We start from the raw sequence: 21760 nt of genomic DNA on the forward strand, positions 1-21760 counted from the left end.
TGTCTGGACTTCCTCTCAGCAAGATATTTGTTTTGCAACATGAATACCCATAATTTGAATGCTAACATACTGACGTCTGAGTTGTCCCCTGGTGCTCAACTCTGCAGAGTCATGGGGGTAGGAAGGAAAGATTCAGAACTTTGCGGAACAAGCCAAAAAAAACCCAAACCTCTTAAGTTTGCAATGGAGACTTTTGATGGTGCCAACAGCTAGGAATGCCATTTCATCTTAAATCAAGGCTGCCATAGGAGAGCCAACAGAATCTGGAAATTAGGGCTCTGCTTTTCATGGGTTTTGTATTACTCTGTTTTGAACAGAACTGAGAGGAGCTTGGCGTGAAGCCACTGTCCAAAACAATGTAGGGAAACATATGTGGTTTGAGAATTACTCAATACCATCTGAGCTTTCAGTTTTTCCTGTCTTTCAATCCAAAAGGTATGAGGGTTCCAGGACTCAGTTTCCTCCCCAGTAAGCAACTCTACACAGTAATGTTCACTAAAATCCTTTACCATTGGAGTTTATACATGCAATACTGTGGCTTCCCTCTAGAAACTGCTTGGAAGCAATAAGAATTTAAATGAAAAAATGAAAAAAAGATTAGAGGAACTCATGGGAATATCTTACAGATAGTTTAATGTTAATATTCCTATTAGCCACTGTATCATTGCTAAAATTTAGCAGCCAGGAGCAGCAGAATTCAGAGGAGCCACCTTGCTGTTGCTGCACATCCAGAAACCACACAATGCCCAGCAGCAAAAGTTAGAGCTGTTCACACGTTAACGAATTTAGCCCAGAGGATAGGATCCGTACACAAAGGATCCATCATTTAAATCCAAGTTTTACCCTAAAATAGGGTCTGAATGGTGTATATACACAGTGCTGGCCACTCATCTAAAATTAATTTCACCTGCAGCTCTTCACACTAGGCAATTTGTGCTGTGGGATAATCCACCAGGCGAGGGCATGAAGCCTTGTGACGTGTATTGCTGGTACAGTTAAATGCTTGTGCTTTGAGTGGAATCCTAGCTCACACCTCTGTACTGATATTACTGCATCAAACTCTATGGCTGATCTACAGAAAATATAACTAAGTTGATTTTTTTCTACAGAAAATATAGCTAAGTTGATTTTTTTTTCCCAAGTGCTAACTGTATCTAAGTCCCCAATTTTCCTGGCTCTTCAGAACAAAGTGAACACATTCCTCCATTCTTCACTATTTCAGTAAAGGACTACAAAAACATGAAAAAAATATTATATTTTTTACTGGGATTTAGTTCTGGTGGACTAGAAAGGGACTGAGGCAGAAATAATGGACGGACACCATGTTATGTTAGTGCAAACGGTATCAAATTCAGCAAAGTGTTGAAGAGTAATAATAAAATGGTTTTTTTTAAGCTTCATATCATTCTAAATACATCTGAAAATAATGAAACTGCCTGCATGTAACCTGTTGACATATGGCAGATTAATTTCCACTTACTAGCAAGCAATAAATACGTAAGAAGTGCTAAACTAGGACATTTAAATGTCTACAGAATTTCAGAAAACAAGCGTAAATAATTTGTTAGAATTACCTACAAAACTAGGAATTATCTTATACATTGAAATTTCTCTGCTTTCAGCATTGCTGGGTAGCATATCTATTTGAAAATGCTTGAAAGCAATAACATAAATGTTGCTTTTTGTTTAGAACAACAGAATTACTGGAGGCATTAGTCAGGCTGGCTATTTTAAGAACTCTGGAACAGAAAAAATAAAGAAGATCAAAGGCTGTTGCTTAACTGTACCTTTCTCTTCTCTACTGAAATCCCAATTCCCCAACACTTGTAATTCAGGGATTGCTGGTATACTTCCATCTCTTCCCCCAGCCTGGGTCCCGGAAATCTGATTGAAGGGGTGGAGTATCATACTGCTGGAGAGAGCTTGGCTCTGCTTTATTCTGGGCTGAGCAGGAGAAATCTGATATTGGCTCTTCATGCAGAAGTTTGTTGTCAGAGGTCTTTGCAGATAAAAAATCTTCATTCTTCTTCAAGAGCAAACTTCTCTCCTGAAACGTACACAAACATTACTGTAAGCCAAGGGTGGCCAATCTGTTGAGCCGGTCAAGCGCAGTTCCCATGCCAAGGCAACATCATGTGAGCAGCAAGAGGGCCATGCTGGCGTGGGAGCACAGGGTAGTCCAAATCCCCAGCTGCCGAGGAAATGAGCTAGCAGGGACTGCCGAAGCCGACATCACTGAGCTGCCGTGGGTCCCATCTGCACGCCCAGCCCGGTCTCATCTCAAAGCGGGCTCCTGGGGAACCATTGTCACCTTCTGCCTGGTAGCTGCTCCCAACCGTCCCCCCCAACATCTATTAAAGGGAGATTGGTGAATATATGCTGTCACCTTCATTCTTTGAAGTTTTTTCTATGGGGGAAAGAGTCTGGAAGGTCAATATCCTTGCACTGGACTATTCTGTACAATGCCAAGGTAAGAGAGTTAAACAAGTTGTTCCACGAGCAGCAGAACTCAAGAACCCTGTTTCCCTGCAGATTTGGATAGGTTTTTGCCTTCTTTCTTGCCTCATTCAGCTACAGGACCCCAGCCTGGCGGTATGCATAGGCTGATTAGTCAAGGCTGGGTTCTTTCCCTAGGTGGGGCAATTACTGGAATCTTCTACTCAGAACAAGGGCTTTTCCCAGAACTTGCAACCGTCTTCCCTATTCAAACTTGGCTGAGACAGCCAGTGAGCTTAACAAATTATTGCAGAGTACTGACAGAAAGCGCATGTGCATAAACTTCAGTTCTTCAGGAAATCAAGCTAGCACTGTCCTTCACTTCCCTCATCAGCCCCAAGGGAGCTGGTGCAGTAACCTCTGGAAATAAAAAAACTTGGAGCTTTTGCTCTGCCCTGGCAGGGTCCTTGCTCTGTCAGAGAAATGGAAACAATTTAAAATGCAACAAACTCATTCCCTGCTGCAAAACTCAGCTGGATGCCTTTCCAGCCTGCACACAAAGATGCCTTTCCCCAAAAAGGAACACAGGACTCAAAGAAACAAATTGGATTATTGATCCATTGCAAAAAGGCAAATACCTGTGAAAAACTGGAGAATTCAAAAGAGCATCTGCTCTGCCCTACTTCTTCAGCCACAGGACAAGGTTTAAATTACTGACAGGATAATTTAACAACATGAAGGGGTAAATGTTAAGCTAAATATTCTACCTTCTGCTGTTCAGCTAGTGGTTCTTCAGCAAACTCTTCTGCAGTAGGTTCTAGCTCATCTGGCTTTTGATGCTTGTCCAAAGCAGCCAGCACAGCATCATGAAGAGTTAGAAAGAACCTTTCTTTGGTGACACCGCTGTCAAAGAAATCATTCTTCTCAAAGTCTGCTATCACAGAGGCTATAAAAAATGGGGGAACATAAATAAAGCAGCAAAAACACACCAAGCAGTACGGCTAAAACATTTCACTTAAGTTTAAAACTTATCCTTGGAGATAAGTCAATATTAGTGAACAAATACTATACTCACAGTGACAGCCAGCTATAAGGACTGTAATGCCAATGTTGTGAAACATATGGATGATCTGTGGAAAGAATTCCATACAGGCATTAGAGCAATTCTGTCTTATACAAGTGCACTAGAAGGTAAAACATAAACAGGGAAATTAAACCTCCCTTGTAGTGTTTTATCTCTGAAGAAAACCCTTATTCCGGTATCTCAAATCCTGTTTTTTAGTTCAGCACTGAACAGGCAAGTTGTCCAAGATCTTAATGAATGCTGACTCCAGAAGCAGGGCAGGTCACAGCCAGACCCCACGCTGGCCCTCCTACGCAGCACACAGTGCCATTTCTTCACTTAAACAAAAAGTTCTCACAGGAACAGACTCACTTGAAACATCTCTCCATACGCAGATGCCATGCCCACGTGTAAATGAGAACAGGAACCCATATTTTCAAGTGTGACCTGTAATTCTGGTTATCTCAATTTTCATGTCCAGCATTTTTAGTTATATCGATTTAGCGTTAAAGGAATCAGATTTTAGAGGGGATAGATTCTCACCATTTTCTCAATGCCCGACCCTTTGTAATTAAAACACCTCAAAGTACTTAGTTTTTTTTTTTTAAAGGCAATGAAACTAATAATTTCAGAGAATTGCAGAATTTCAGAATATGGGGCTGGAAGGAATCTGGAAAGACTTTGACTTTACCCCCCTTTCCCAATGGGATGGTCATTCAACGGGTGGCAAATAAATCTTCAAGGATTTTAGGGACATCAGCTCAGTCCACAATTATTTCTAATAGGTGTTACTCTAACCTGTTGTTAAACAAAATTCTTTTGAAGTTGAGCTACAGAGTCTGAGGAAGCTAAGAATCCATATGGAATTTTATCTTTCTGAGAAGCATGGCTACCTGAAATTTATTTTTGCTAAATATATATCTCCATTGGCTAGGATCCCCACTTGAAGACTTAAAAGTTCAAGGCATCCTTCAAAGAAAAGGCTAATTAGGCAGTCAGCAATAACAACAAAATCACTCTAGGAGAAGATAGCTGGTAGTTTTATATCTGACACTTCTAAAGAAGAACATTTTTTTTAAAGTGTCCAGCTAGAAGAAAAAATAAACAGCCAAAATGGAAAAAAACCAAATTAGACATTTTTATAAATGTGGTTTTAGTTTACATGATTCTAAAACTGGTGACAATGGATGACAGGTTTTTGCATGTCTTTTGTATGGATAGTGGGGCTTTTGTTTTTTAAAAGAAGTGGTTTTATGGGAATGTATTAATTTCTGAAACTCGATAGCTAAATCTTGCACCCTTAAAGGTCAACTGGAAGGTGTGCAGATTGTTACGTAGCAGGGCGTTTTAGGCTAACAAGAAACATAAGACACTGGGTAAACTTTTGCCCTCACATTTATGTGCAGTTAGGTTGCTTACCTGTCGCAGTAACTCTGAACCTATCAAATCCACAAATTGCACCATGCTGAAGTCTAAAATAATGGTGTGAATTGGACATGGCAAATACGTTGGCTGTTTGTCCTGATCTAACTGTACTGAGGAATTATCTATTGCAGAGCCTGGTGAAAGGCAAGCTCTTCTCTCTTTATCCTCATTCTTTTCAGTCCTAAGTTCGGTGTTAAAGCTTGGGGATGCACCGGCTGCTCCCACCAACAGCGTCCTAGAGCTGAGTTTGTCTCCATACTTTGACCAATGTACCAAATTAACTGAAGATGACGAGGAATCGCTGTCCGCGTGACGTCGCTTCACCAGTTTCTCTGTATATGGTATCTAAGATAGAAAATGGAGAGTACACCAGTGGTTGGAAGAATTGGGCCCAGGAGGTGGAAAATTTTTTGCTGCAAGTAAGACAGCACTGTAAATCATGATATTTCTTCTCTCATGGTAAAAAACACATCTGAAATAACACTAAATATAGCACAAAGCCACAAGAATATGCAAAGTAGGAGGTGACTTAGGCAAGCCTCAGATGTGGTGGTGCCTTCAGCCACCAAACAGTACAGTGGTACCTCACTCTTCCACACCTTGAAATGGCCTGTGATACTGGAATCTGACTCGTTACTTCTACCTTTCAGAAAAGAAAAGAAGAAAAAAAAAAGATTGCCCATGGCCATTGCCTTTCTGAGCAACAGTAAGGTGACTTCTGCAGACCTTTGATTCATGTACTTGCTTTTATGGCAGCTGGTCACAGAGTGGACCGATTTAATCAATTTTTCTTTCTTAATAGTTCCAAATGTGTTTTTTAATTTTTATAACGCAAGAAAGGAAAAGTCAGTCTGCATTTTTGTACCTCAGAAGATGATGTTAAATTATCTATCACTTCCACTTCCTAAGCACCTTGGTTCCACATATGTTTTCCAAACCACTGGCTTTCAACCCATTTCACATACAATGGCTTTTACAAATCACATATGACTGCTTGAAAAATATCTTCTGAAGACAGTCCATTCCCTGAAGTTCCTTTCATTGTCTAAGACAATTCAGAAAATTCAGATAAAGAGGGATATGAGTGACTCTGGAAGATGCACAGCGGCCAGTTATAGAAAAGATGAGAAATCCTCTAATCATGGTAATTGTAGCTGCCTTTGAGGTATTTTGTACTTGCACTTGGCAGTATTGGCAGTGGAACAAATTCCTCATAAGCAAGGGAATTCTCTCACTTCTATGGGAAAAAAGAAGAAAATCCCTACAGAAGCACCTGACAAAATTAATTTTTTCAGCTGAGGAGAGGATATGTTGAATACTTCAACTGCTAGTTAATTCACCCAGTAAGCTGAGCTACTATTGCTCTATCACATAAAGTATGTGTAAAGAAATACAGTGGTAATGTTTGCTTATTTTCATACAGCAAATATATATATGCTTTCTATAAATATTTACAGCCTTTTCAGTACCGGCAAGTTAAGAACATTGTCCTCGGTAACATAAAACCAGGCACCTCAAACAAACAGACTAGATAAATATACTTTTAAAGCTGACCCTAGGTGGTGGTAGAGGTGGATCACAGCCACAAGAGCATTTAAGATCTTTTCTTTCCACTGCAGTGTCAGACAGACTAAGTGAAGTTAAAGCCCTCATTTCACTTTCATCTAGAGGCACTGCTTTCATGTCCATCTGAAAAAGAAAGGCAGTTTTATTAGAGTTTTTACCTCCCCAATGCAGGCTCTTAGAAGCTTCCGCTGGCTGAAAAAGTGGCATTTACCTTGTGTAACAAATAGGTTTTGAAGCGATTCATGTTTGCGAAAGAGATGGAAGAACAGCACTGGAAGATTTTGATACCTTCAATCTCCCTTGCCTGTAGAACAAAAGTTATATCTGTGAGGGTTGTACCTAGCAGGAGCTATTTTTCTCCTCCTGACTGTCTGTGTTGTAGTCTCCAAGGTCCTACCCTAAAGACAGAGTTTGTCTGGTCATGTTGTTGACTGCACTGCATACTGGTAGTGGCATTGGCAACACAGACCTAACTACCATAAACTAATCTGCTTCTCTTGCAATTAAAAACATACCTCCAGCAGATCTATCACAGATGAGAGTTGGCTGCTCTAATATAAAATAAGCCAAATTATTTTTAATGCTTATTACAGAACACATACGCTATACCTTTGTCTTACTAACCTTGTCTTTATATTATTCCATTTTTTGCAAATCCATCAGCATAGCACTGGGAATGTACCCATGTGGCAAAGGCAAAGCTCTCTGCTACTGTATTGCCTAATTCTGTATGGTACAGGTCTTGAAAATAACATGTTAAAAATGCCCGGGCCCTACCTATCATCCCATCACCGGGAGAACCTGTGAGTCAGTCTAGCACACGCACAGTCGTTATTGTGAAAACATACGGAGAGTGGACAAAACCAGACTGAGAAAAGCAGGTCAGCAACAAATGCCAAACAGCTCTGGAAATGACAGCAGTGCAGCTTCCACTGTGGAGACAGCACAGATGGACACAAGGAGCTCCACGGGCCCAAGCAGGCTGAGCTAGGTATCTGAATCACTTCACACTACAGATACATAAGCATTCTTCAGTTTTCAAAGTTTTAAATCAAACAAACTGAGTCTGAATGGTCACCCCCAGGCATTTAAGGGAAGAAGCTGGATTACAGAGAGAGATGGAACATTTGTTTTTTGTTTCCTCTTACGGCTCTGTAGATGGATAAACTTCTATAAATATTCATGTTTGGAATCTGTCCCAGCACCACCATCTTCATTCTGAAACAAGATGTTTATTAGGTTTTCACAGAGAACAGAGAAAACCATCTGTTCCCAAAAGCTTGATCTCCATTTCTCTCCTCTTCACTGGATACACCAACTGTAACTTAGAGGGTGCGAGTACAAAAAGTTATTCACTCATAATTAGGGTTCTTTGAGTAGGGGCGCAGTACACAAACACAGCCTTCAGCTACACTGGTGTCCTCAAGAATGTATAATGTCCCATTTCTAGCTCTGGAACACTTGGATTATTGTTATTACACTAGGAAGTATGTTCCCTCTCCGTCTCCCCACAGCCCTCCTCAAAGATACATCTACACAGACAGGTGGAGGCAGCTATAAGTTGTGCTTAGAGCTGGCTGCACGTAGGCTAGGTCTGATCCAGAGGTAGTAGAGCAGCATTAATGCAGGGTTTTGCCTTGAAGGAGAATATCCTGGTTTGGGTACCGTGCTTTGCTAATGGTGCTGTGTGGTTTTGGGGCAGGTTCTGGTCAGTTCAGGGCATGGGTGGAATAAACATGCGGCTGGCTGGCTGGTTGCTGGCCCTGATGTATGGAAAATTGTTGTCAAGACACTCTATTCAAAGCAATCTGCTTGCAGATAACTTCCCAAGCTTTTTTGAGTGTTGTCAGCATAATGCTCACACTGGTAGGAAATTGATAAGCGGTTGTGTACCCTGAAGGTAGTATGAACAACAGGGATACTTAACTGAACAGTGGCTGCAGAAATGCCCGTTCACAATGCTCATTAAATCCCAAGGCAAACCCAAGAGGATAACTCTGAGCAGAGGTAATACAGTGAGTTTCAGACAGCAACTGAAATTCTTCCTGAAGGTATTCTTTCAGAGCCACTCTGGACCAGATCACAAGCAGTTTGATATTAGCAGCAACTGAGTTATTTCCTACCTCTTTCCATGTTATTCTAGAGGCTTCAGTCTACTCAGACAAGCACCTCCCTATCATGGTAAATCTCATGAGGTGTGGCTTGGATTTATGAATAATTTTCCTGTTCGGATTAGCAGCTAATAAACTGAGTAATGTGTGTCTGACGTAACCTCCCTCCCCTATCACGAACTGAGTTTACAGAGAAGATAAAGCAACTTGGTAAATGGCAGTGAAGACTGATTAATGTATTTGAAATAAAGGCACAACATCTCATTTTATCCCTACAGAAGTCTGTATACAGATCACCTCTCCTGGCTGATGCCTACAGCACAATAAGCAGTCTTCAACAGCATGGTACACCTGCAGAAGGGACCGATCCAGAGCCCATAAACTTGAAGAGATTACTGGTTTGGGATAGCATTAGAGAGACTCCAGAATGACCTGACTGAAGTGTTGACAAACATGGAACAGCTTTTTCATTGGCACATGTATAACTATCTCTAAAATATAAACTCTAAGAAAAACTAGTATTTTGTTTTAAAAGTTACAAGTACCTGTGTGATCTAATGGTGATGATGATGAACATAAATCCCATGGCGATCACTAAACCAACATCAAGACCAAGACAAAGCACTGCAGCAAAAGTTACAAGCCAAATAACCTTTGAAGAAGAGACAGAAAGAACATGAGCAGTAAAAAGATGTAATATGACCTCCAACTCAGCCCCGGTATTTGCAAATTGCAGACAAAAAAAAAAAAAGGGTAGAAATGGTAATACATGAAAAGCTTTGTTGGCACATCTAGACCAACCCAGTCCTGGAAGTAGTTGCAAACGAGAATCACAAATCACAGTTCAAATCTCCAGACTTTTTAACAGGGCTTCAATTATTAGGAAAAAACACATCATATTGGGGGTCTTTCTCTTTCTGAGAAATCCTGCACAAGAGTTGACATGAGAATGTGGCCCCAGCTGACAGTGACACAATTTCCTTCTCAGGGCATCTGGGAAGCAACAACAATAATCAGTTCTCCCTGTACAGAATTAATTGCAAATTGATTTGTAGAGATTTCAATATTCAATACACTTCTTTCAGCAGATATTTCAAAGGATCCCTGTTCTAAGGGAATGCCCACTGCTTTGCCTTGCCCTCCCAGAACATCCATTTCTCCCTTTAAGGCACATTCTAAATCCTAGGTGGCTTTTTTTGTCACTTACGAAATGATACTTATCCCGTCTCCACAGGATGGGGATGTCCAGAAATTTTTCAAGAAATGGGAGCATGTTAAATACCACAATAGCAGCCAGTATACCCTGTGCAAATCAGAAAAATAGCATCTATTATTTTTTTATTTTTTGTTTGCAACCACAAACATGCTAAGGAACAGATATCCATGACAGACAAACTGCTTGAAATTAAAATCTTTTAATAGTTTTATTTCCGTAATTTTTACAGATACGTATAACAGTTCTCCTCTGATCTGCAAACCAACACGAAACTAGCACATAACTTCTTGTTTGATTTCACAACCACTTCTGCCAATACAACTGGACTTCCTCTTGAATGCTATGTGTAGTTTCCATTACAGCGTTCTTCAGTGAATCCCTACGCCTCCTGCAGCACTAGGAGAAAGGCCAATTTTACAGAATTAAGAGTTGCTGTTTCAAAGAATGGTTTCAATTAGCATGGGCAGCTCATTGCCAGATTTAGGAAGTTGTTTGACACCATTTGTTGAAACAGCCTTTCTTAGCAAGGAAAAGGAGACTGAAGGGAAGTAGATGGTTAAATTCTGTTTTGTCAGCTAGTTTTGGGGAAGGGATTAATTCTCCCATCTTACAGAGAGGCCAGGAAAAAATCAGGAAGTAATGCTCTGTCAGTGGTTCCCTAAGAAAACTTGCAGAAAGAAAAGAAAGTAGAGATAACAATTTAAGGGAAAAGAGGAAAACTGAGTACTCTGAGTAATCTATGATAACAAAATGTTTATATTGCACTGGCAATGCAAAATCCACAGAAGGCAGTTTAAGAGTCCATATGGTTTTAAAGTAAATCTCAAAGACCAAGCTAGAATAAGAGACACTAAACCCCAATTTCCATTTGGAAGATTTTATCTACCTCTTTAGAGTAAAGATTTTGAAGCACCCATCTTGGAACTACTACTGATGCAAGAGAGAAACTCATGGATTTGTTATACAGGTGTGCAAAAGGTTGGAAGATGTGAAACCAAAAGTGAAGTACAATGTTTAAATTATAGAGGCTGGCAGTGAAATTTCAATCCAGTTTTAGCCAATGAATTTTAGCTTGTACTGATCAGTGAGAGATGGGAGAGAGATGAAATATTTATTACCTAATACATTAGCCTGCTGAAATGTAGGAGACTTTAAAGTCATTGTTTTGTTTTGGTCCATCCCTGAAAGCAATTAAGTCTAGAGCATGATATAATCCCTAACTGTCCCAGAAAAATCTTCATATTATGCTTAGAAAATCTTCATTTTATGCTGAGGAAGTACGGAGGCTGCTGCCATAACTATTTCAGGTTCACTTACATTAGGTATCATCTGGAAAAAGTGTCCTAGTTTCAGTGCAATCACCAGCATCATAGATGCTCCAATCGCTGCTGCTAACTGAACAGAAATACTTTATTAGGGAGGCCTGACAGAACCATTTCCTTACTTGTCCTCTCTAACCAAGTAGGTATGGCCCATGTAACACCACCGACTGGGAAAAATAACCAGGGGACAATTAACAAAGGCCACAGGCATGCTGCAATGCATGGTACAACTTCTAGAATACTCAAGCTGCAAGAGTTTTCTGTAGATATAAATTTGTCCTAAATGAACTATTCTTAGGCACAACAGAACAATGCAGGATTTTGGTTTGATAATTTCACCTGAGTAATAAGATACTTCTCTTGCAAGTCAGACTTTGGAATAAACTCTTTATTAAACAAAATTATTTCTATGATGCATTTGGTTAAGAGGTATGATAAAAACATTATTTCATATTACAACCTCCCCCCTCCCTAAAAAAAAAAGATCATAAAGTCAAGTACTCAAAAGTTAGGAAGAAGTGGCAGAATTAAGGGTGTGTCAACAATTTTCCATTTGGCTTTTTGGGTATATTCACTAAAATACAGTTTTAAACTGCGTGAACATATCCTATTCTCCCCACAGGATCCTGGCTTCCTTCATGGCACATCATGTGCTGTAAATATCATATAAGTATAGTACATAATATAACATACACAGAGAGGGTGTCGGAATTCATATTGCGTGAGTATGTAACTTTATATCTCACAAATTGTTTAGATTGAATGTCAGCCTATACTCAGTATACAGTGATTTTAGATGAGAATTTGGAAGCTTAGCAAATCCAGCCCACCTCACCTGTGTTCTTCCACCTGTCTTCTCTTGAATGACAGTTCCAGAGATAGCACAGCTGACAACAGAGCTTTTGAAAAATGAGCTGCAAATATTGCTTAGCCCCACAGCTATTAGCTCCTGTAAAACAGAAACAGAAGGAAGCAGAGAAAACCCCAAACGAATGACTTACCTTCATAGAAGTAGCTTATCAGGAAGTCCTTCCCTTTTGCTCACACTCGCTGGTTGTCCATCTGTGTTGCTAAGCTCAGGAAACCTTCTGGAAAGCAAGGTCTCCCATGGTTAAATGAGCTCCCTTAAAAGGCATACAGTTTTCATAGCTGAGGATCTCACGGACCCAAAAATTCAGTTCCTTCTTTCAAAGAAATCCACTCAGAACCCCAAAGCTATGAAGTACTGACTTTCAAGCTAACATGTGGCAAATCTCAGTACGCAACATAGTACACCTGGACAAAAGCTGAGTGGAAAAGACATTCCCTTTATATTTATCCCCAGAGGCTTTGAGAAGTCAGGGCAGCTTCCTTATTGGCTTAGTTCCATTCTAGTAAAGATCCAAAGCCATCACAACAAGCTGAACATGGAGTAGTGCAAAACACCTAATGCTTACTAACTCTAGCACACTGGAAACTAACACAGTTTTGGCTTAAAAGCCTCTCAGAGCAATCACTCTGGACAGAGAATCCATACACTGGGATAGTAGCCACATTAGAGAAGAACTACAGCTGCTCTGGCCATTTACAATTTCAGCTATTAATTTATCATGCTTTTATAGTCTCGTGGATTCATGACAGCAATGGTCCTCAGGGATCAGTTGCAGCACTGCATGTGCGTGAGGTTCATCCCGATCACTGGGAATACACAAAGGCCTCTTGGTCAAAGAAGGCCATGTTTTGGCCTTCACATTATTGGCTTATAACATCCACTCCATAGGGAAGGGTAACAAGTTGCCACAAAACCATCATCTGGCATATTCACTCCGTCCTTGCATTTCTACCACTGTCAGGTAGTTAGTGGCTTTGCAAGTCGAGTTCAGCTTGCTTCTTGGCCTAGGAAGTATGTGTAGTTTCCTTCTCACCTGATTGCTGGCAATATTGTAGTTGTGAAGTGAAGCATACCTCTCCCCAACAAAAACAAGAAGGAAGTAGCTTACAATAGCAAGGGAGAAGGCATGCAGTATGATCTTGCTCAGGTTTGATAAATCTGGTGGTGTAGGACGCAGAAACCTGCAGGATCAGAGAACAGATAAGTTTAGACATGGACTGACCTCTCTCCACAGTAACTCCAAACCCAGGATCATCATCAGAGTCATCCAGCACCCCACAGGAGATACTCTCAATCTGCAAGACTTCCACCTCACAAAAAATGCAAATTCCTTCCTCTTTGTGCTAACAAAACCTGAATCTAATAAAGAAAACTGTAGTTTGAATTCTGCATATGCTCAGAAATGATGATGCAATTAAAATTCTTGAAGAGTTATTCCTCTAGCTGTACTTCCCTGGGAAGTCAGCCCATGTCAGATTTGAAGAAAGGCTGAAACATCTCTTTCGTACCTCAAAAGTACACCCTCATAAACAGCATAGATTACTAACCTCTGAGGAATCATACTGACCACAGCACTACTAGATTCAGCATGAAGATGAATGCGATTAGAAATAATGGTGACTGTGATAATCTGGGAAAGAAAACAAGAAGCCATGCTAGAGATTATATAGCATTTGCTCCTGAAACTGTACACAATCCATCTAAAGACAGTTAATCTTGTAGGAGTATTTAAAGGACTTAAGCACAGATTCAGTGTGTAAATATAACCGCATCTTGAAGTAATATGTGAAATGTTTTTTGAAATAAAGTATATTATACTCTCTGTTAGTTCAGTTATCACAATGGCATTTTGAAGATCACTTACCAAGAGAAGTTCCATAGGAAATGCAATAGGACTTTGTTTATAAGTTATCATGATAGATGTATTGAGTCGTAGTGCGGCCATACTAAGCAAAAATAGCAATATGCTGGTGGCATTAGCCTTTGGGAGAGCCAGGAAGAAATGAAATAGATTCTGAAAAAGAATCATCACAGAGAGGATCAGAGGCAGACCCTACAACTATTTTTATATTCCAGGAGATTGACATAGGTTGCCCTGACACTTGAACTCATCCTTTCTCCTACAGTGGTATCTTCAGTTAGAAGAAGAGACATGCTAAGAGCAAAACAGTACTTAAAAAAAATCTATCTCGTCTATTGGTATCTGCCGAGAAAACACTGCCACAAATAGCTCAGATCTAGTACCGTCGTTCTTCTCTCTACACTACCTTTCTCTCAAGTTGTCTGATTGCCATTATTAAAGTAAATTAGGAGTAAAGTAAATTAGTAAATTATAAAGTAAATTAGTTTTAACTTGTCTTTAGCTTGGAGTCTGCTGCTGCTTTGTCAAATATGATAAAGATACTGTGTGCCCAAGAGCTTGCCCATGATGATCTACTGAGGAAAAAAATACCTGTTCCTCTAACCTTTGCTCTACTACAATTATAGACATGCTGAAAATACATTTTAGAGCTACATAAGTGATTAAAAATATGCACACATACATTTCTTCTTGCATGTCACACAATAAGCTCCATACACTGTGCAAGACAGCAGGAAGGCGAAGTAAACCCCAGCTGAGACTTGCACAAATATCCCTTAGCAACTGACTTAGATTGAAATTGCCTTCAATTTCTGAAGCTGTTCTTTTCTTTCCCCTCCAAAAAGCATGCATTTCTTTGGCTAATAATGAATTTACTCACATAGAAAATGTCCAGGGGGCCCTTATGGAGGTCAAGCATGATGTCAAAAATAAAGGTAAACTGTGATACAATGACATGCAATGCTGCTGCAGTGAGGTAAGCATCAATGAGAGTCTTCGGCACGTATGTTGTTACAAACCCCAGGCAAAAGCAGCCTAGCAGCAACTGTATGGAACAAACGAGAAGTGAGATGTGATATAATTATCAATGTCTAAACCCGCCCTTCTTGTTTTCTTATTTGAAGAGCATGACTCTTCACTGCCATACATGATGGATAGTTATTTGAACATGCTATTTTCATTGTGCACAATTAAGTAAGAGACTGCCAAACCAAAATAGGAGCACTTTACCTCAAGTGTGTGCAGTTATGCAGGACTACCTAAGGGTCAACATATTGCAGAACTGGTCAACATAAACGATAATAATTTACTTCACACGTATTAATCATGGACACATGAATCTTAACCTATCGTATCTTTTTCAGACAGCATGAGAGGACAAGACAGACCTTCATGTCCCACTTTGCACAACATAGGTATTCAAATGTGCTGAGCTTAGTATTTGCGGCAAGAATGTGCCAGCGGTACCGATTCTTACATTTGTATGAAGAATGTGCATAAGGATACATCATTAAGGATATAAAATAGATTCATCTTCTACCTGAATGATGCCAGTCAAAAATGTTATTGATGCAGTAAGTGTCAAGGCCTCCATGTAATCTTTCATAAATGTAGGGTCTGAGAAGTTGTCCAGTGAACCATTGGAGGACAATGTTTGGTTGAAATTAAGAGTCTTCAGAATGTTTGTCACCACCACATTTAGGATGCTGAATGAGCCTGGAACCAACAGAACAGAGAACAGAAAATGGAACTACATGAGATATTGCAACAAAGACTTACCTTAAAACCACACATCCATCTCTTTCATCCACCATCAATCTGTGCAGTATGAGAGTCTATTTTAATTCATATATATAATCCACATATATAATCAATTTTTCCTGTTTCTGAGTAAGTACCTAAAGTTTCCAAAGTCCTGTCTGAAAATTTCAGATTCCTACCGTTTTACGAGTAAAGTCTTCAGTTGCTCGGATGCACAACAAAAAGATTTTAATGTAAAGCACAAGAAATGGATGCACTACAATGAGCCGCCAGAAAGGCTGAAAAACATAGTCAGAGAAAGAACTGCCAATTTACCTAAGAGGCCAGAGCTCCACATACCCACTCATTAGGATAATGTGAAGGGCCTTCTCACATGTAAACAGCATTTTAATAATCTAGCTTCTGAACAAATTAAGAATGTAAACCCATCAACAGTTCAGTCATGGCAAGAAACTGCATGTAGAAGACCATGGAGAAGACCAGGAGCCAAATCATGATTCACAGTAACATCCTGGGGGTAAATGTGAAGCAGCTTGCACTGGTCCTTTACTTTACGTAAGAGACGCCTCCATGACACTCCAGCTGTCTCCTTTGCACTGGTGTCTGCGATAGCTCATGTCCTCGGAGGTACAAAGAACCTCGCAGCTGCAACTTGACTGACTTAGTGAAATTCTCACCACAGATCAGCTGCAGAAGTGGAACAACAATGAACTGAGAATCTGGGGGTCTGGATTCTCTCCTAAATAACATCTGCATATTAGATGAAATAGATCAGGACATCTCGCCAGTTTTTTGAAGCAGCGTTGAACATAATCTCTATGTCCTGTAGACACACATTTCACAGTACAAAATAAACCTCACCAATTGAGATATGATGCGAAGTTCCAAATATAACATATGTCATCGAGCAGCAGAACACAGAAAGGAAGCCATTGATATTTGGCAGAGGTAACCTGGTCAGCCAAACTCCTAAAAGTCCTGGAAAGCAAAAATCTGTTTCTAAAATCAAGCAAATTGGGAAGGCGCTCTATCTTTGGTTACTATTTTTACGTAAAATTTTCCTGATGAAAACCTGACAACCTTTATGAAAATCCCTATTCAGGACCTGATAAAGCCAGGCCAGTCAGTGACAAAAGCCAATGTTTTACAAGCCGGGCTCTTGCTAACTAGAAATTAGACAAAGAATCAGAACAACTCTTTTTTTATGCTACCTACTAGTGGGGTGGCTGTGCATGTGAGAATCTAACAGACCTGATTTTGCAAGGTGGATTTTAAAGACCATGTTACTTTGTTTGCAATATAGGAAAATGCAGCTATTAGTTTATATTTTGAGTAGTGTCCTGTCCTTGAAATTACACCATGTAACATCTGATTATAGCAAAGAAGTTCTCCTGCAAATATGCAAATAAATAGGTTAATGATTTAAGGAGCTTCCAAGGTTAAAGTTCCCACATAACCTGATGACATCAGAAAGAACAGAAACACACACAGGAGACAGATTATGAAAAGCATGATACACAAAAGGAAGCTAGAGTGTTTTTTTCTCTCTGCCTACCTTGAGGAATCTGAAACATCCCAACACTTAGGCCTGCATATAGATCCCTCAAGATCCATTCTCTGAACTGATACGAAAACAGCCAGTTCAGGACAGGGAACATCTTGAGCGTGATCTTTCTGAACCTTCCCCAGGAGAAGCTGAAAAAGAATCAGATAAGCTAAGCTATATGCAATGGCTTTTACAATCTCCATCTCTGCAGTGCTTTTGCGTGACCTCATACTCTGCAGGCACAGAAGCAACACTGCTACGGTTAGCTCTCTGCAGGCACCATATACTGTGAACCCACGCAGGCGTTAGGCTTCCGCAGATCCAGCTGGCACATAACATGAATCCTACATAGGCACCCCCATGCCTTTGCATTCCATTCAGATGAATCGCAAATACTCTGTGTGCCATTCATATGATAGCCTGTCAGTGCCGGAGCCCAGAGCGCTGAATGCATCCATTACATGACCTCATTAACACTGCAGAAAAATAGGAGATGGTATTTTGATTCCTCCTATTCTGATCTAGAAGAAAAACATACTACATTGGGGGGGGGGGGGGAATAGGCAAGCCTATCCCACCTCCCAAAAAACAGTCAAATGTTTCCTGTATTATGTTCTTAAATAAGGGGATGCAAGCAGGACTTGACCTACATGATTTATTTTGCGTATATGTTTTTGAATCAGAATTTCCAGTAGGTAAACTCTGACTAACCTCACAACCCTGTGCTCCTTCTTCCCTTTTTTAATCCCTTGGCAACATTGGTGATTTTCTACTTACAAACCAAATATAAGTGAGGTAGTGTCTGCCCAAGGCTTCTGGCAGCCTTGAACAGTGGCTGTGGGGACTGACCCCAGTTAACGTAGAGCTGAGTCCCGTTCCATCATTTTATTGTCCCAAGGCGACTACACACTGGGCTGACAAGTGGATACAAAATGGAGAACAGAGAAAACACACGAGATAGGGAAGTGGAAAAGAAACAGGGAAAAGAGTATGAGGAAGCAAGGCAGACACGGTTCTTAAACGACGACTTGGGGGAGGGAATAAAGACATTTTCTTATTAAGCATCCAGTGCAATGATAAAGTTTCCAATAATATTAGCTACGACTTTAGAGCAAAACTCTCCCTTTGATCTCTGGGCAAGACTTACTGCACCAGGTGTTTCTGGGTGGGCAGACTGTTAGCTCTAGATCACATGTCATAACTATACACAGTTCAACCCTTTCCATCAAGTAATTTCATTTCTCTGACTCCAGAACTTCATCCAATCTCCTTCTTACTTTTTTTTTTTAATATAGAAAAAGACAGCAGTGGAACAGAAGGCTATTACACAATCTAAAGGATCTCACTATTACAGAAATTAACCTTGATGACAAGTCTTCATGGTGAATGAAAACTAGAAAACACAATAGCACCTCAAACTACGGCTCCATTTGCCTTCACTTATCACCAGGAAATTACTTTACAGCAGTGTAACTTAGACATGACCCACAGTTTTAGGCTGTAGTCCCACATATAGCTGAGCTGATGTAAGAGCTAGTTATACAGAAAGAGAGAGGTCTGGCTCCCCTGCTTTCCTTTCCCTGTGTGTCCCTGTCCCTTCTGGCAGCAGCAAGCTGTTAGATTAGCTCACCACACCTTGTGGAACCTCACCCATAGCTAGACTTGAGTCTCAAGTCCTGCCATGGTCTCAAAACAACAGTTTAAGTTTCAGTATATGTTCAGTATACATGCTGAAACAAAGCCCAGATAAATGATGAATCAGAGATTTTGTATTTACTTTCTTAGGAGGACTTTGTAGAGTAGGCACAGCCATAACCATTGACAGTCCACTCCGCATCCAAAAAGAGATTCAGAAAGAAAACAGAGTATTCATAGTCAAACAAAACTAAAAGGGAAGCTGATGAACGGGCTTCCTATTTTTTATTATATTTGCCTTGCTGGAAGAACATCAGGAATTCTCCTGTGCTGCCAACGAAGACTGCCTTCTGGTGAGCCTGCATGCCACAGGGCTCCTCTGGCAGAAGAGATGCTTCTGCTCCCAGTATAATGCCCAAAAGAGAATTTTGGCAGATGGGAAAACGAGGCTGTGGAAGCATTAAGGCTTTATCAGTACCCTAGCCTCACCCCTTCTCTTCAAAGAACACAGGAACAAAGCTGCAAAATAATGCCAAAGCAGTTCAGTCAATCTCAGTCATACCATTATGCAACTTTCCATGTCCCCAGCTAAGAGGAAACAGAAAAAAGCTCTTGAAATTTAAGAAATAAAAGTATCAAAAGGCACAAATCAGAAAAAAGCAAATGAAAGCTTGTTTCTGACAGCTGGGCTGGGGGAAGCACTGGAGGGAACTACAACTATTGGCAGTTTCTCTTTACAGTGTGTATATCCCTCACACTATCATAGTCCTGAAGTGAACGGACACTTCTGCAGATTGCAAATAGCAACTTTGGTAGTGCAGCGCTAAGCTGATCTTGCACGCTTCAGGTGCGAGTTGCTGTAACTGGGTGTTCTGCTTTGGTTATCAATCACTGCAGTTCAGCATTTTAATTACCAGCTGTGGAAAAGTGAGCACCTTTTTTACACTTGGGCTTGAAGAGTCTCCTTAGTTTCTTTACACCCGATAAATTCCAGGCATAGAACTCACCTGCACTGTAGCCGTCTGTTCTCTCCAGGGATTTGTAGTGCTCCACCCAAGGTGGAGGACAGTTTTCTTTCAAAGTATGCCTGGAAGTGCTCCTCAGTCTGCATTTCTCTTTGGACCCTGTAAGCTGCTGGTTGCCTGTAAGTACCAACAGTATCGTTGTCTAGTGCCGTATTTTCCTTCTGATCACAGTCAGTCAAAAACTGAGGAGCAGCAAATGCTAGAGACCACAATGAACGCTCTCTTTCTTGGCAGTGAGACTGGAAGAAAGAAGCAGGGTCATTGACTGAAGTATCTACTAAAACCAAAATAAAAAGTATGATACATGATCAGTCCATCCCAACATAACTCCTGTGAAGCCACTAGTTACAGCAGGGATAAGCAAGGTTCTGGAGACTGAAATCCATGAAAGACATGCTGCTCTTAGGATCAAACAAATCGACTGCCAAATCAGTTGTAGGAACACTGGGTCCTTCTGGAACTTGCCTTGTTCCTATTCTGTAGGAAAAATCAGCCTGAATCCCCTCCATTTTCTGATCCCAAAAGCAGGCCCATGTTTAGGGAACTAAACACAATCCCTCTCTATAAACCTCCCACAGCTGAGGAAACTGTTTTAATTCTCCTTGTTTCCAGTCCTGGAGGAAAAAGGATTAGTCCGAACGATACACAGAGCAGCTCAATCTGAGGCTGTACAAATGCCACAACTTGCTGTGTAAAATTGGTATCCGATACCATTCAGGTTTTTAAATCCCCAAAATGTCTGACTCCCATTCCTTAGAATTTTAGTATCAGGAAGGAGATCTGAATTCAACCACTATCACTCAGAGTAGGTAAGATGTGAGTTCCCAAAGTGAAGAGATGCGAGTTCCCAAAGTGAATACTGAGTAAGTAAAGGTCCAGTGCAAGAGCAGATCTAAGACAAAGTTCTCATACCAACAGCTGAGGCAGAAAAAAATTCAAATCTGGAGCTACCACGTGAAAGTACATTTAAGAAGGGTGGTGACATGTAGGAACATATTTTTTTGCTATGGGCAGAACAAAGAAAGAAAAGAGGAAATATAAAAAGGCTGTGTGAGCAGTTGAGAGTCTATTCAGAATGCAATCTAAGTTTGAAGTCTCAAAACCTGCAAAAATATTCATTGGGATTTAAGTTTTCTCCTCATATTTCATTTCCTGGACCACCAAGATCAGTTTGTACAGGTCTAGTGCTTTCCATCACTGAGATACGCTACTTCTGATACAGCAACAGGGACTCCAGCACAGTATTTACTGTCTTGTGAGACATACCTACTGACACGTACACACGCCCCAGTCATTCTAAACCGCAGAAAGAGCTGGTAGTAGGCATGTCTCAAACACACTCCACCCCTAGGGAACAGTTTCTCCCTCTTTTTGCAGAGCAGATAAATCAGGGTCTTCCACAGATGAGTTTAAGAGCCATTTTGTTCATTAGCTTTTCATACCCAGCACAAGCTTTTGAAGACTTAGCTGTATGTGACATCTTTGAGCACAATCACCTTTTCAAGGCAAGCTAATACAACAAGAAAAACTAAGAAGAAGCTAGAGTTTGCAAACTAAAGACATTAAAAACCCCAGCATGCCAAGAAGTAGTTAGTTTTTAGATGCAAGCAGTGGTAACTTCCAGCTGTTCACTCCTGTTACTTGGACTTCAGTGCTGACTCACAGCAGCAGAGGACAGGCTCCCACTCTGTTACGCTGTGTAGGGAAAGAGAAGGGTTTTGACATGGGAAGCCAAATGTTTTACAAGCAGGCTTCCATATTCCATTTGGAACGTGTCGGTCTTGCACAGTACTGCTAACGAGACTCATCTTCCTCAAGCTTGAGATCAAAAGCCTTAAACACAAATCCCTAACACTATTTATGTGCTGTGACATTCTGTACTTACTACCTGGCGAAGACACCCTGGGCACCACTCCAAAACA

At 40.6% G+C, this 21760-nt stretch overlaps 1 protein-coding gene across 1 annotated transcript; it reads right to left on the bottom strand.

Moving 5' to 3' along the window:
* Positions 1–735: 735 nt before the first annotated feature.
* Positions 736–20073, bottom strand: SLC26A8 (solute carrier family 26 member 8). The gene is made up of 19 exons (XM_075521545.1): positions 19821–20073; positions 17188–17327; positions 16494–16610; positions 15412–15587; positions 14752–14916; positions 13875–14024; positions 13558–13640; positions 13044–13191; positions 11975–12088; positions 11135–11212; positions 9809–9904; positions 9147–9253; positions 7639–7708; positions 6702–6794; positions 6479–6613; positions 4919–5269; positions 3512–3566; positions 3204–3382; positions 736–2047 (listed from the first exon to the last, which is right to left on the bottom strand). The coding sequence occupies exons 1-19, from the start codon at positions 19922–19924 to the stop codon at positions 1832–1834; spliced, it is 2577 nt and encodes an 858-aa protein (XP_075377660.1). The 5' UTR covers positions 19925–20073; the 3' UTR covers positions 736–1831.
* Between the last annotated feature and the right edge of the window lie 1687 nt (positions 20074–21760).

Source organism: Mycteria americana, chromosome 20, assembly GCF_035582795.1.
Source record: "Mycteria americana isolate JAX WOST 10 ecotype Jacksonville Zoo and Gardens chromosome 20, USCA_MyAme_1.0, whole genome shotgun sequence".
Lineage (NCBI taxonomy): Eukaryota > Metazoa > Chordata > Aves > Ciconiiformes > Ciconiidae > Mycteria > Mycteria americana.

Coding starts and splice junctions, on each gene's coding strand:
- SLC26A8 (XM_075521545.1), bottom strand. CDS start 19,924: ATGCAGACTGAGGAGCACTTCCAGGCATACTTTGAAAGAAAACTGTCC. Junction 11,213..11,974: donor AGACAGGTGGAAGAACACAG/GTGAGGTGGGCT, acceptor ATTTCTGTTCAG/TTAGCAGCAGCGATTGGAGC. Junction 2,048..3,203: donor CACTAGCTGAACAGCAGAAG/GTAGAATATTTA, acceptor TGTACGTTTCAG/GAGAGAAGTTTGCTCTTGAA.